Source organism: Hydra vulgaris, chromosome 08, assembly GCF_038396675.1.
Source record: "Hydra vulgaris chromosome 08, alternate assembly HydraT2T_AEP".
In the NCBI taxonomy this organism is placed as follows: domain Eukaryota; kingdom Metazoa; phylum Cnidaria; class Hydrozoa; order Anthoathecata; family Hydridae; genus Hydra; species Hydra vulgaris.
Window position 1 is genome coordinate 62985691 of NC_088927.1, and position 17138 is coordinate 63002828.

At 27.7% G+C, this 17138-nt stretch overlaps 1 protein-coding gene across 1 annotated transcript in view; it reads right to left on the bottom strand.

Annotated features, from left to right (window-relative positions):
- Positions 1-9622, bottom strand: part of LOC105846133 (gamma-aminobutyric acid receptor subunit rho-3) — a 49918-nt gene extending 40296 nt beyond the window's left edge. Inside the window, exons 1-2 of the mRNA XM_065804142.1 lie at positions 9405-9622; positions 7809-7897 (exon numbers count right to left, since the gene is read on the bottom strand). Coding sequence (XP_065660214.1) covers positions 7809-7897; positions 9405-9523 — 208 coding nt within the window. The 5' untranslated portion in view covers positions 9524-9622. The remainder of the gene's footprint in view (positions 1-7808; positions 7898-9404) is intronic.
- Positions 9623-17138: the final 7516 nt, after the last annotated feature.

A 17138-nucleotide genomic window follows, 5' to 3' on the forward strand; every position in this document is an offset into this window, starting at 1 on the left:
TTGCAGTACTCGATGCATGTCAAAGCAATAACATAGGATTTTTGGCATTACCAGCAAACTCTACACATCTCACGCAGCCATTAGATGTTGCCTACTTTAGACTTATGAAGATTAACTGGCGCAAAATATTGTGTGAATGGAAGGAGAAAGGAAAAGGAAGAAGAGTTGCTTCTCTTCCTAAAGATGAATTTCCTAGACTTTTAGACCGTTTAATTACCAACTTAAATGAACACGGGAATGATAACCTTAGAGCTGGTTTTCGCAAAACTGGAATTTTTCCATTAGACAAGTCTCAAGTGCTTTCACGACTACCATGTTGTAATGTAGGTTTAGACTCAACTACTGATTTAGTAAGCCAATTATTTTTAGATCATTTATGTAAGTCACTGGATGATCCCTCAGATGGTTCTAAAAAACCAAAGCGACGTAAAGTATGTGCTGTCCCAGGTAAAAGCTTATGTTCAACAGATATATCATCTTGTGTTATAAATAAAAATAATCTATTAAATTCAAATAATGTAGATACACCTATCAGTATTATAAATACAATTGAGACCAACAACATTGACTTTGCTGGCCCAAGTACAAATACTGGAACTACTGAGACTACTAATCTAATTTTTGCGGATGTAAGTTTAGTCGTAGAAAGTCATACAGAATCTTTAGATCATTCAGCATTAGGCAAAAAGAACTTTCAAATTATTAATAAAACAAAAAATGTTTGTAAAAAGGAGAAATTGTTAAATCTTGTAAAGAATTGTTATGTAATTGTTAAATGCAATCAAGAGTTAAATCCTGGACAGGTTTGTTTATTTATTTTGAATTATTTATATTTAGCTAATCAATTAGTGAACTTTATAACTAATTATTTTAATAACTAATATTATTTAATGTAATAACTATTGAATAATTTTAAAGTAACTTTTGAAATTTTTTTTTCTGCAGTTGAAAAAATTAAGAAAAAATGGAGCAGAAATTACTATTATGAAAAAAAATGAACTTAACTGGAAATGGTCACTACCAGCAGTGCAACTTTTTTTTCCCCAGTCTGAAATAGTCGATTTTATTGAGGAACCAAAGAAAATTTCGAAAAGAGGAATTTATTCAGTTCCAGAACTTTTTCACTAAATTTTTTAAAAGATTTATTTAGTCATTTTTGTTTACTTTATACCTAAACTGTTTTGTTTACTTGGTACCTATACTTGTTTAGTTTGTACCTATATTTTATTTACTGTATACAAGAACTTTGTTACTAAATCTTTTATTGTCACTTTATTTTTGTAAACTTATTTTCTTTGCCTAAATATTGTTGTTTTTAATGTTATTTTGCTTCCTTTAGTCCCTTTTTACAGGGTTGGGCCAAAGTCACCCTAACACACAGGGCGACTTTGGCCCACCATTTAAACCAACCAAAAGATACTTCAGGTAAATAATTTTGAAATGGGAGACAGATAGTTCTAACTGTCTTTTCTATGTACTTCTAATAGTACTTAGTGTTTGAGGAAATAACTTTAGTGGCTTTCATGCAATAGACATTAGGGTGCAAAATGGGCCAAAGCCACCCAATCTTACGGTACTTATTATTCGATATACTCCGTTTTATAAAAAATGTAAGTAACAACTTGTTAAACGCAAAAAAACGTTTTTTTCTTCTTTTTCATTTGATTTTTTTACTTTAGGAGTTATTTTGTGTTTTGTGAAATTACTTCTTTTTTCCAACATATATATATATACACATATATATATATATATATATATATATATATATATATATATATATATATATATATATATATATATATATATATATATATATATATATATATCACGGTCGTTTTTAATTTATAAATAATTGGAAAGTTATTATACGCAAGCGCAGTAGAGTTAAAAAAAATTTAGAATTTTAATAATGGCTACGGATGCAACGTTTTTAAAAACTTATCATTGACAACGAGTAACTTGTTTAATTTTAGATAATTAAATAGGCTTTTAACTATTTTTTTAAATAAAATTATTGTGAAAATAACTTGTAGCTGTACTAAGAAATGTTTTAAATAAAATACAAGACAACTGAATGTGAATAAAATCTACTTTCAGCTAAAGCTACTTTTACTGTTTTTGTTTATAATCTTTAAACCTTTTTTAAAAAAATTTTGAGCGTAGAAATTTTAAAATTTTTATTTATTCAGCAAGATAAACCTTTTATCTTTTTTGCATTTTTTGCTTATATGAGGATTCAATTTTTTTTGCAGGGTTAAAATAAAATCTTAATTGTTAACTTTTTGTAACCTGCTGATACGGTACTCCTTTCCGATGTATATATATATATATATATATATATATATATATATATATATATATATATATATATATATATATATATATATATATATATGTATATATATATATATATATATATATATGTATATATATATATATATATGTATATATATATATATATATATATATATATATATATATATATTATGTTACTAACAAATAAATATATTATGTTACTAACATATAACAATATTATGCTCTCTTCTTTAAGAATATTGAGCACTATACATATATATATGTATATATATATATATATATATATATATATATATATATATATATATATATATATATATATATATATATATTATGTTACTATCATATAACAATATTATGCTCTCTTCTTTAAGAAAATTGAGCACTATACATATGTATATGTATATATATATATATATATATATATATATATATATATATATATATATATATATATATATATATATAGCCACATGGGAAAAGAGTACCATAGCAACAGGTTACAAAAGTTTAATGATTAAGATTTTCTTTTAACCCTGCAAAAAAAATTGAATCCTCATATAAGCAAAAAATACAAAAAAGATAAAAGGTTCATCTTGCTGAATAAATTTAAAATAAAAAATTTCTACGCTCAAAAATATTTTAAAAAAGGTTTAAAAATTGTAAACAAAAATACTAAAGTTGCTTTAGCTGAAAGTAGATATTATTCACAATCAGAGGTCTTGTATATTATTTGAAAAATTTCTTCGTACAGCTACAAGTTATTTTCAAAATAATTTCATGAAAAAACTAGTTAAAAACCTATTTAATTATCTAAAATTGAACAAACTACTTGTTGTCAATGATTAGTTTTTATAACGCTGTTTTAAAAATGTACCCATTTTAAAAATTCTACAATAAATCTAATCCCACTGCGCATGCGTGTAATAAATTTCCACCTGCAAACGACCGTGATATATATATATATATATATATGTATATATAAATATATATTATATATATATATATATATATATATATATATATATATATATATATATATATATATATATGTATGTATATATATATATACATATATGTATGTCTATATGTATGTATATATATATATGTATATATATATATGTATGTATATGTATGTATATATATATATATATATATATATATATATATATATATATATATATATATATATATATGTATATATAAATTGGCACCTAAACTGGATTTGATTAATATATTTAGTGTTTTATGTAAAATTTATGGGTCATCCAGAGTAATAAAACAACATAAACACAAATCATGTTTTGAGTTATAGTATGTATGCAAAAAATTGAAAGCCGAGAAAAACGCAAAATAAGAATAAAATATATAAAATTTCACAGGTGCTGTGAAAAACGTAAAAAAAATCTTTTTTTACGTTTTTCACAGTGAACTGTAAACTTTTATTTTATTTGCCTAATGTTTGAAATATCTAATTTTTTTGCTACAGCTTTTGAAATTTCGACTTTTAAACCAAGGTGTTCTAAAACCTTCAATATTTCTTTGCGTTCAACATTAAAGTGAATAATAGCTGAACTTACATCCATTTCTATGATTTCCCTGCCAATAAATATTGTTTTTGGTAATCTTGACCATATGAGTCCATATAGAGCCTCGTTTTTGTTCTGGGTTTTTCCATTTAAACATCTATTTAACAAATCCTCATCCATTAAATCATTAAAATTGGGTTGAAGTAGACACTTTATCCAAAGAGGGAGGTAATGGTAGGTTTGTAATATTTTCGGCCCTTAGAATAGTACTTGCACCAACTGCTGGTATCTTAAGGTCAAAACTTATAACGCTCAAGTGGATCATTCGTGTTTGTGAAATAAAACAGTATTATATAAAATAAAACAGTATTATAAAACAGTATATATGGCTTTTTTCATAGGGCAAATGTTGGAAAGGTTTGATTTTATTGCCATATCATAATAATTTTGCATGGAATCAATACATTTATTAGCCAGTTTCCATTTCCAGAAACAGGAGTTTTTATACCCTTGTAAGATTTAACAAAGTTGCATAATCGGGTTCCTAGTCGCTTCTGCAAATGTCCAATGCATTCAAGCTTAATAGGTGTTATACTATATTTTACAAATGGCTCAGATCTAACAACATCATAAAAGAGAAGTATCACCATCACCAAGATATTCTTTGTAAATTATGCTGTGCCTTATAATTGAACGGTTAAAAATATCAATAGCAAAATATAACTCCATCGCATCGCTAAAAAATATCAATAACAACATATAACTCCATCCAACGCTTTAGTATATACTTTCAAAACTATTTAACAAATGCTTATCAGAGTCTTTTTTTCCAGCTTGCTGGAAAACAGCATCTGTTATCTCTATTTTCAAATACACTGGCGAGCGATCTGACTAGTCTAACTGCAGTTTCATTCGTCTAACATTAGTTTGACTAGTCTAACTACCGTCTGATTAGTCTTCTTACCATAAACAAGATTTTTGAGTCTTTAAATAATAAACATTTAATCACTCATCTTGAATCAAAAAGTTTACTTTCTGATCATCAATATGGATTTCGGTCTTATTGTTCTACTATTGAATTTGTTAACGGTAATAACCAATAGGTTTTATTGTGCATTAGATAGATGGGGAGAGGCTTGGCTTATCGCTCTCAACATTTCCAAAGCTTTTGATAAAAATTGCCATGCTGGTCTTCTCCATAAGGTTTCTTCTATCAGGTAACATCCTTAAGATTTTTGAACCATTCCTTAACAATCGTAGTATAAAAGTTGTTCTCAATGGACAGCACTCTTCTTCATATCTTGAAACTTCAGGGGTTTTTCAAGTTTCTATCCTTGGCCGTATACTTATTTAAATTTACATTAACAATCTCCCAGAAAATCTCACATCTAAGGTGGCATTGTTTGCTGATGATACTACCATTTATTCTTGCCTTGGTAAAATGCTAACACTCTCTGATTGCTTGGAGGGGCCATTTGAGCCTGAAAAAGATCTCACTTCTGCTACAACATGGAGCTTTCAGTGACTAGTGAAGTCTCAAAGTCTAGACTCAGATAAAACTCAATTTTTTTTAAATTGTTATCGCAATAATCTAGATCTTCCCATATTCATAAACAATAATGTACTCAATAAGTCATCTACCATTCTCTTCTAGGATTAACTCTTACTTCTGATCTTTCTTGGAATCCATATATTAAATCGATTTCAAAATTAGCCTCTGCTCAGATTACATCTCTCTATTATGTTTGCCACCTTTTTACTCCGGAATCTATTTTTATCTCTTTAAGTCTCAAATCCGTCTTTGTAAGAAATACTGTTGCCATATCTGGAGCTGATCTTCGAGTGATTCTCTTTCTCTTTTAGACGAGGTGTAAAAAGGCATTGTAAACATAGTTAGACCTGGCCTTGCAACCAACCTCCAACCATAACCACATTGCCGTAATGGTGCTTCTCTTTCTCTTTACTATAAATACTATAACAATTCGGGCGCTGTTCTAAATAGCTATCATACAGAGCAGAATTTGAGGACACTCTTAAGCCATCTACTAAAGTTCATTCTCGTATTACTCGTCATTCAATTAAGTCTTAACATTTCACTGAGGCTGTTCTTAAGTACTCCAAAAATTTTTATTCGCGTAGTTTTTTTCCTCGAACATCAGTACTTTGGAATTCGCTCCTTTCATCTTGTTTTTCTGATTCATATAGGTTTCTTTAATCTTTTAAGTCGTCTGTTAATTGTTAATCGTCTTGCTCTATAAACATCATTTTCTCTCTTCCAGTATCTTCTAACTCAAATGGTAGTTGCGAAAGTAGACGAAATGGTCGTTATTCACCATGGGGAAGTGTAAATATAGTTGATGATTGTTTTTCGGGGCGTAGTGATAAGGTAAATTTTGTCTTCTTTTAGCCCCGGTCATGTGAATTTTATTTATATAAAACGGTATTGTATTCTTTTTTTTAATGACGAAATAAAAAAAAAAAAAAGATAACAATCGATTAACTTTACTTTTAAATATTTGTATATGTATAAAGACGTAATATGTGTAATATAGATATAATACCTTTAGTAAGATATAATTGTAAATATAGAGAAAATTGATTTGTATAAATTTAAATTATGCTGAATTGCATAATAATACATGGGTGTTTTACTCTTAACTTATAAATAATTTTTTTGTGTGAAACAACATAAAATAAGATAAAAAATGTACAACAGTAGTATAAAACCTTATCATTTCGAATAATTTTGAATAATTTCGAATAATTTCAAATAATGTTTGTGACTTCAAAATAAAATATTTAGACCGCTTTTTTTAGATACACTCAGAGTAAAATATAAAGGCACATACACGAGGAAAATTGGGAATAAACTTTAGTTTATGGTAACTTTTGACGTTGTTATGGACTCGTATGCTACCTCCGAGTGTTTTCAGATCTAATTATGAACCAAAAAATCTTTTTATTAATTTCCTACGTTTGTGGCATAAAAAAAGACTATTCAAAGTGTAAAATACCCCCATTAAAAAAAAATTCAATTTTTTTTGGACCACTTTTCATATCCTTACCAATTTATATACGTGTGAATGAGTAATAAAGTTAGGTTAAGGCTTTTTTGTTTAAATATGATCTGGATTCCTTGAAATTTTTGATAATCCAATCATCTTGCTTTTTCTTTTTTTTTAGCAACGAGCAAATATTTAACATATTTAATTGGTAATCAGCTACGTTACTAATCCTTTATTTTATTTATTTTTTTAAATTGAAAATTCAATGTATCTAACCAGAAGCAGCTTTTAACGCGCTTTAATGTTAAAGATTTTTGGTGACAAGACTTAATGGTCTTCTTCAAGTTTCTGTGTTCTTTATTTATTTGTTATTATTTTTCTTTTCTATTTAACAAAACCTATTTTTGTAATTATTTCTTTTTTAAACCTAATCTATTTTATACTCTTTAATTGTATATATATTTACATTATCTTTACAAAATTTTATATTTTACCAAGTTCATTTAAATTGCAAATAAAAGATGTATTTGTAAAGCGTACTTGTATATTAAACAAGAATGGTTTTAAAATAAAACTTTTCAAGGTTTCCTCTGTTCAAAGCATTGTTTCGTTTTTAATATGCATTAATGATCTTCTGTTTTTAACATATTCTAATAATCCTCTGTTTTTAATATACATTAATGTTTGCAGATGTTACAAATTTACTTTATACATAGATGTCTATTAAAAAATAATTAAAACAACAGTTAATGAATTTGAAAAAGTAAACTTTTATCCTATTTTTAGAATTGCTCTCGAGTTTTGTGATATTTCAGAATATCTAAATGTTTTTGCTTGTAATTAAAAACTTAAGTTAGTAATGCTACTAACTAAAAAAATTACAGTAGGCTAAAAAGAAGACATATATGGTAATTTACTTTATGACCATCGTTATAGTAAATGCTTGAAAAAAAGTGACCTTTTGGCTTGGCGACTTTGTTGTAGTTTTTCATTGCTATTTGAAGCGCTACTTCTGGTAAAGTACCTTTTATTTCATCATTGGATTCACTAGAAGTTTGACATAAAAAACAAAATAACTAACAAAATAAATAACGAAATAAATAAAAGTCAGTGTTTTAACAGTGCTTTATCACAACTAACCCCTACAACATTTTAAAGTTACGTTACGTATTGAAGCGTAAACGAAATTAGTTACGTGCAAAATGTCCGTTATTTTTACGTAACCGAGACGTAATATTGTAACATAATAATACGTAACACTGTAACGTAACGCTTCGTGCAAAATGTTACGCAGCAACACGTAACATTTTGACCTAAACACACGTGACATTGTAATCTATTATAACTTTCTATTAGATAGATTTTTATTTTTTTCGTATGTACATTTACCTATATATATAGAGAGAAAGAGAGAGTTAGAAATATTGAGAGAGAGAGTTAGATATATTGAGAGATATATATAGAGAGAGAGAATGAGAGAAATAAAAGATGACCATGACTTGGCTAAAGAGTAAAAAACATTTACATATATGGAAAGAGAAAGGAAGAGTCACACATTGGAAGTTAAATAAATTGAGAGAGATATACATAGAGAGAGAAAGAGAGATATAAGGTGACCATGACTTGGCTAAAGAGTAAAGTCAAGTCGGAAATACAGATAAGAGGGTGTAAACAGATGTTGCACAGAACGTGCTAACTTTTTTTTTTTTTACCAACCAACTAGAGTGACCTGAAGCTGAAACCAGACTTACAGAGGGCCCTAGAAGGCGGTGTTATTTGGGAGCCGAGACTCCGTATATGGCCCATTTAAGGGTTGTGTAGCCCATTTAAGGGTTTACGAGACGTAACGTAACGTAAAACATTTAAGAGCAAAAACGTAATTAAATATGTCACAATTATAAATTTTTTTACGTTACATTACGCCTTTTTTTTTTTAAGTGTATTATTGTATAAATTATGATGTAAATAATACAATATAAAGTAAAAAAATATAAAAATAATATAATATAAAGTGTAATAGTGTATAAATTATGACGTAACGTAACGTTAAATAAATCTGTTTGTGACGTTCTAGTTACGTCTAAAATCTAGTTACGTTACGTTAAGTCTCAATTGGTTACACTTTATAAAGTTTAAAAAAAACATTTAAAACGTAACGTTGCGTATTATGACTTTATCATTTTTTCGTTACAAAGTAACCAATTAAGACGAAGCTATTTTACAATAAAATAAAATATAAGATAGTATTTAGCAATACGACAAAGATAAACAAACAGTTACTGAATTATCAAGTTTATTTACTTAATATTTAATTAAAAATTAGAGAATGTAACCTTGTTAACCAATTGTAACCGATTGAGACGTAACGTAATTTTAAAATGTTATAGGGGTAATATGGGTCCAATTATTGGAACTAATTACTTAACTACTAAAAAACATTAGTATAATAGAAAATAACAAAGTTAAAACATATTTAAAAGAGGCTTTTCTATGTTTAATTTTTTTGTTTACGCCTTAAAACTAAAAGTGAAAACAAAAGAGTAGAATAAATTACTTTTTTATCTGCTGCTTATGGAGCCAAGTAGCGTTTTCGTTGTTTATTTTTACATTAGATGCTTTCAAAATGTGCAACGAAGTAATGATTAATTCTATCAAAATGTAGTTATCCATCATACATAGAAGCTGGAATTAAGTATGCAAAGTTTTTTGGTTCATATGCGATTTAACGTCTTTGGAGCATATATGTATGTACAACATATGTACATACGCACATTTAATATATATATATTTATATATATATATTTATATGTCTATATACATATATAGTGTGAAAGAGATAAAAAAAATAAATTATTGAAATTTTTAACCACGTTTTATAATATTTTTTAAATATTTATAATATATGAAAGTTACTTTCTTTTCATGTTAATTGTTTTTATATTGGAACGGCTTGCATTGAAAGCCAAAACATTCCCCTCTTTTTGAAACAAAACTCAACTAACATCTAAACGATTCTTGTTAGTTACAAAAAAGTTATAAATATGTAAAATTATATTATTACTTCGAGATTCAGCGGATTGTGAAATGTTACTTTAGAAACCTTAGTTGGTTCATTAATTTTAAAATTAAATCTCAAGTTATCTTGTGGAAAAAAACTTTCGTTGTTTAATTTTTATAGCGAAAAATTCTGTGTTATGATATTCAAGTTTTTAAAATCAAAAAGAGAAATTTAGAAAATAAAACTATTTAGAAACTATTATATATTAAATAAAACTATTTAGAAACTATTTATAAACTATTTCAACAAATAGAGAAATTTAGAAAATAAAACTATTTTCAACTAAATTTTATTAAAGTAAACAAGCAAGAGTTATTTCTATTATTAGTAATAAGACAGCAACACATTTAAATATCTATAGTTCACGTATATGTTATTTATTTATTTTTTATCAAACAAAGAGCTGACAACACGGGTTTTGAAGTAGGGGGCACAAGCGTTAATTAAAAAAAAAGTACTTTATATCTTGAAATTTCTAAACAGAAAAAAAAAATTTAAAAAGGTTCTCTTGGAAATAATTGGCGGCATTGTGCCCCTGGCCACCCCGGTGACGTCGGCCGTGGCAAATAAAGATTTAGATAAAAAAAATGCGTTTTTGACAGCAAATCCAAGTTTCTTAAAAGTAAAATTGTTAATAACCTTCTTTTTAAAACAAACATGGTTTATGAGGGAGGGTTGAGTTCGGTAAAAGGCAGATCCAAACTTTTTTTAGACTTTGAGATGCATTTTTTGATTATTTTCAAACTTTAGAAAATTATTTTATTGTAAATGTTAATTACGTAATAGAATTAAACACCTGATTTCAACACTTCTTAAATAATGTAATACAAATTATTATTTTATTCACTAACCAGCGAACCGTGCTCTAAGTAACCTTCAAAATAGCACAACCTTATATGGTAGTATCACAGGTTGCAAAATCGAAAAAAAAGTTTAATGTGAGCTTGATGATATTTGCTCGTGGAACACGTGTTTTTTTAATTTCCATACTATGAACAAGCATTCTGTATACAAAAACAGAACGTCAAACATTCAATAAATGTTTAACGTTCTTTTTTGTGACTTCTAGGTTATTCTGGTTCCAGCCGAAATTACAATACTTGAAGCCGGAATGCCGGAATTTATTTTTTACCTGTTTTTTTAAGACATGTGACATAGACTGTGTAAATTAAATCAAAAAATCATTGTCCTACAGGGAAATTAAGAACTATAGGTAAACCTAGGTAAAAAAGACAAATTTCTTAACGAACCCAATGTAATTTTATTTGCAGTAATCAATTATGTATGGATTTCTAGAAGTTTAAAAATATTGTGTGGCAAAAAGAGTTTCTATCCTGTTTTGGGCAACAAACTAGCTCTTTTTTCATCAAAAATATTACCTGCCTCTGAGAATAGTCTCATTTTAAATGTTACTTTAATTTTAAATTGTTAGAAAATATATGATGCCTTAATTTTCACCTTAAATTTAGACATTTAAATTGAAAAATAGAAAACAAAGAACGAATTTTAATTATAAATATTATGCAGGGTAAAACTTTAAACAAATAAAATTATAAGAAACAAATAAAAACGAAATATTAGATTTAAAAGAAACAAGAATCAAATTATTGAAATAGGTTATATATATATATATATATATATATATATATATATATATATATATATATATATATATATATATATATATATATATATATATATATATAATAGGATATAAATATGTAGGATATAAATATTATAAAGCCACGGTGCTGAGGTGCAGGCTTTCACTTTCAATCTTGAAGACAAAAAGTAACATAAATATAATTCTCGTTCCGGCCGGAATTTCGGCCGGGATTTCAAAATTTACATTTCAGTGCACCCCTAGTTTTATCGTTTTTTGTATTTATCTTTAATTTGCTTCTTCCTTCTTTGCAGTTTCATTGTTATCTATATTTAATTTGTTTTTTAATGGCTGAATTGTGGAGAAGTTGCATTTTAGTTTAATTTTTTCATAGAATATGCAGTTTAAATATCTTATTAAATTCAATACAAGTGTATTTCAACTTAAACTTTGTATATTTTAGGTTAGTTAATTCATATTTTGTGTATGCTAAGTAAAAACCGCAATTTGCATGTTGCTTATTCAAAAGTAGTAATTAAAAAGTTCTTTTGTTTTGAAAACATATTTGTTCAAAAAAGTTTGCATAATTAAGACTTTTTTTATAAAAACTTTCTTTCTAAAAAGTTGAATTAAAAATATGAAACTAAAAATTCTATAAACTCTTAACAAGAGTTTATAGAAAAGTATTATTGTTTATACAAGGTGGCCCATAAATCACTTTACATTTTAAAAATTAAATAAATTTTTTCTATTAATGTATTTCTATTTCTCTTTTCAAAGTTAAAAAATATAACCTTTGGAGATTTTTGGTTTGGATAAGTTTACAACAGAACAACGAGTGAAAATAATTGAATTTTCAAAATTGAACCTTGTGATGCGTTTTCAAGAGCATGGCTCTGTAAGTGATAGTTCTAGAAGTGGACGAGGTCGTTCAGTGCGTACACGTAAAAATACTGAAGCTGTGAGCTGTGAGCATTGAAGAGAACCCAACCAAACCAACCACTAGAAGGCGTTCTCAAGAACTTGGCATCTCACGCACATGTACCCTTACAAGATTCAATAAGTGAAATCTTTACAACCATCAGACTTTCAAAAACGACAAAATTACGCTGTCAGGTTTCAGAGAACTGCAAGAAATAACAATGAGTTTATTCACAAGTTGACCATGGCAGATGAAGCTCATTTCCGTTTGAATGGACATGTGAATAAGCAGAATACCAGATTCTGGGGCGCAGAAAATCTACGCCAAGTTCATGCGAGCCCATTGCACCCGGTTAAAGTCACAGCATGGTGTGGAGTAACATCAGGTATGGCTATTGGGCCCTTCTTTTTGAAGATGCAAATGAAAATGCTGTGACAGTGACTGCTAAGAGATATGGAGACATGCTAGCAAACTTTGTTCAACCTCAGTTAGAAAACATGGCAGGGTATTGGTGGCAACAAGATGGTGTAACTGCACATACCGCTAGAGCCACAATGCAGTTGTTAACGTAATTCCGATTTTGAATGGCCTACACGTTCTTCTGATTTGACAACACCAGACTTTGGGGATATCTTAAAGACAAAGTGTATTCAAATAAGCCCTGAACTATTCAAGAACTTAAGGCAAACATTCGACAGGAAATTCTTTCCCTACAACCTCAGATGTTAAGAAGTGTCATAGAGAATAGCTTAGAAAGAGCTCGACTTTGTGAAGCCGAGAACGGAGGCTATTTAAGAGACATTATCTTTCGTAACTAAGTCAGAACTAACTTACAGACTCTAAACTTTGTAATAAAAAAGAATTAAATACAGTCATTTAAGAAAAATTTATTTAATTTCTAAAATGTAAAGTGACTTATGGGCCACCTTGTATATTTATAATTTGCTTTTTGTCACGCTTTTTTAGTTAAAAAATGCTAATACCTCAAGCATTTGAAGATCCGATTTTGCTTTTTATGCTTACGTATGTAAAATATGACTTGACCTTTTAAATTTTTATATTTTATTCTTATTAAAGTACTTTAAGCTTGCATAATATACGGAGGAGTGGGTTGGTGGGAATTTTAGTCCTGATTTAAAACAATAACTGTTATCTGATGAAAAACTTGTTTATAATAAAAAAAACCATAGCTGAAAAACTAAACAGTTTTTCTCTTGAAATTGGTCCAAATCTGGCGGCTAAAATTATATCAAGTACCATAAAATTTGAAACTTACCTCAAAACGGCAAATAATATCATGACAGAACTAAATTTGAATAGATGTGAGTTGCGTCATGCTTTTTCAAATTGAAAAATAACAGTAGTGCAGGCATAGATAAAATTACGTCAATGTAGTTAAATCAGTCTTTGATATTATTAAACCCTTATTATTTCACATTTTTAATTTCTCATAAATGTCTGATATTGTACCAGATAAACTTAAAATAGCCAAAATCACACCGATTTTTAAGTCTGGTGAAAAAATAAATGTTTCAAACTACAGACCTATATCTGTCTTACCTTGTTTCTCTAAATTGCTAGAACCCATTATGTACAATAGGCTTTATAATCATTTAGTATCAAATAAAATTCTGTACAACAAGCAATTTGGGTTTAAAAAAAATCATTCTACGCATCACGAGGTAATTGAACTTGTAAACCATATATCGGATGCTTTTAATAAAGATTATTTTACCTTAGGAGTTTTCATTGATTTATCAAAAGCATCTGACACTGTCAATCATGAAATCCTTATGAAAATTTTTTTACGAAAAGTAAAAAAAAAGTAAAAACTTTACGAAGTAAACAACTTAAACTTATTTTGGTTTAAAGACTACTTGACTAACAGGAAACAATGACTAACAAAACAAAGTTTAGGATCTAAAAAATTATATCTTAAATTGTTTGCTGACGATTCCAATCTGTTTTATTCACACAAAGAGATAAAAATTCTTTTTTAAAATTTTTAATGAATGATTTATAAGTAACCGTCTTTCACTTAATGAATGGTTTATAAGTAACCGCCTTTCACTAAATGTACATAAAAATAAATTCATCCTGTTCCACAAACCAAATAAAGTTGATAATATTCACAAATAAAGTTGATATTAAATAAAGTTGATAATATTCACTTAAACTGCCAAATCTTTTATTCAATAAAACAGATGTGAAAAGGGAGTCAACTGTTAACTTTTTAGGAGTAATTGTATTAATTTAGGAGTAATTGATGAAAACTTGTCATTAAAGTTTCACATCCAATCGATTGAAAGTAAAATCTATTATAATATTTCCGTACTTTATAAAACAAAACCATTTTTAAATACTAAAGTTGTAATGTAAATTTATTTTTCAGTTATTCACAGCTATCTTTCTTAATTGAAACATTGCATGGGGAAGTACGAATTACGGAAAACTCAAAAAACTTTATAGTAAACAAAAGCTTGCTTGTAGGATTGCATTTGGGGCAAACAGAACTGCGTATTGCGAATCACTATTGAATCGTCTAAAGGCATTAAATATTTATAAACTAAACATTTACCAAATATTACTTTTCATGTTTAAAATGACACATGGAATATCTACATTCATATTTCAATCTTATTTTAGTGAAATATCTCATAAGTATCCAACAAAGTTTTCAGAGAATAACATTAATGCTCCGAAAATTAATTTAAAAATAAGTTCTTATAGAATTCAATACCGAGGACAATTTTTAGAGATAAATTTAATAAATGTTCAATAAAGAACATTACTCACTAGAAAAATATAAAACAGTTTCTTAAAGAATCTTACTTCAATTAGATTTCAATACAATAGACTTTTAATATTTTTTTAAAAGGTAATTTTAAAATAGAAAAAATGTTTCCATTAGCACTATATATATATATTATTAAAGATGTATCAAATATATTTGTATTAATATACAAAACTTTTTTTATTTTCAAAATAATATAAAAGCCATTTTATTATTTGAGAAAAATTATGCATTTTTAACGTTTTTTGTATATTTTATTTTTTGTTTATAAACACGGACAATATGTTAACGGGGCTCGGTGATAAGACAGTCAATGTCCTATTCTTGCTCCGGCCAATTTTTATAAATGTAATATGTCTTTATTGTAAATATATGAAACAACAACAAAAAAAAATTGTATAAACGGGTGGGGCGATGTCTAAGTAAAAGTGGGACGACTGAAAAAGTGCGAATTTCATAAGTGCAAACAGACATAAGTGCGAATAGCGTAGGTGCAAACTATTGCAACCGCCAACTTGCATGAGTACAAACTGGCATGAGTGCAAAGCAGTTACAAACACTGACATAAGTGTGAAATAGCATAAGGGCGAACTGTCATAAGTAAAAATCAGTTGCGAAAACGGATATAAGTGTAAACTGGCAAAAGTACCCTAAAATAATATGCAAAAAATGATATAAGTGCGAATTGACATAAGTGCGAAATGCCAATTCGCACCACCTTGATTTTGCCGCATTTAAAGTCTAACATTGCTATTCTAGAGTAAGTCAAACATCAAGCAACATAAAAGATATCATCTATTAAACACCTGTCTCATAAAAATTGACTCCAACAGCTCGGTCTAACAACACTTGAAGAACGCCGTAAAAAAGGATACTCAAACATGTTAGTTTTTTTGTCTCGCAAAAACATTTAAACAGTAAAACCAAGTATATTTTGAGAAAGCGTAACCAAAAACTAGAACGCCAGCTTGTACGAAATTGTGAAGAACGACATAACTTATTTTTAATTAAAGTTATTGACCCATGGTGTGCTCATTCCCAAGCAGAAGTGAACGCTCCATCAATCAATGTTTTTAATGACAGCATAACAAATTAACTTTTAGAGACTCAATTGCTGCTTTGTCTGTAGCTTCTGTGCATTTTTTTGTCAGCATAGAGAACCCTATTGTAACACCTCTTCATCAATCTATCAACAGATTTAATGTAAGGGAGAGTTGCTTTAATTGGAACACTTTAGGAATAATTATTTATTAACCAAAGATGGCTTAACTATGAAAACATTTATGATTTATTTAATGCAAACAGACGACCTTACTTTACTTTTAACCATGATTTGACTTAATTGATTGCACTGTTATTGGAAATAAATTTGTTTTTGCAAACTTCATTGTTCTAAACTTCATCTTTTTTTTCGCTTTTAAAAACTTTGGCATCTTAAAAAACCAACTAATATAATTAATAAATGTTTTTTTTTCTAAATAAAATAAATAAATAAGAAACAGCACCAAACAATCAATTATTGTATTTGTAGTTAGGTGTCTGTTACACTTTAGAATTTGAAACTTGCAGTCGTGATTTAATGGAAATAATGTGGTTTTAGCTAATGGATTAAGACATTTTATCTAAAAAACTTATTTGCAAGATTCAATGTAACCTTATGTTTAAAAACATGGATATATTATTAGATTTTTGGGCAAAACCAAATCTTGCTTGGCGTTGCTAAGCCGTTGCTATACGAATAAAATTAGACCTGGTTTTTTAAAAATCTTATGTCTCTTAAGAACGTGCTTGTAAAATTTATTTTTTGTACTAAATGTAGGAAAACAGTAACTTTATCAAATAATTTCCAAAAGAGAAAATGATTTTCGTATCTTCCAAGTTTAAATTGCACAAATTGTGACTGGAAATATG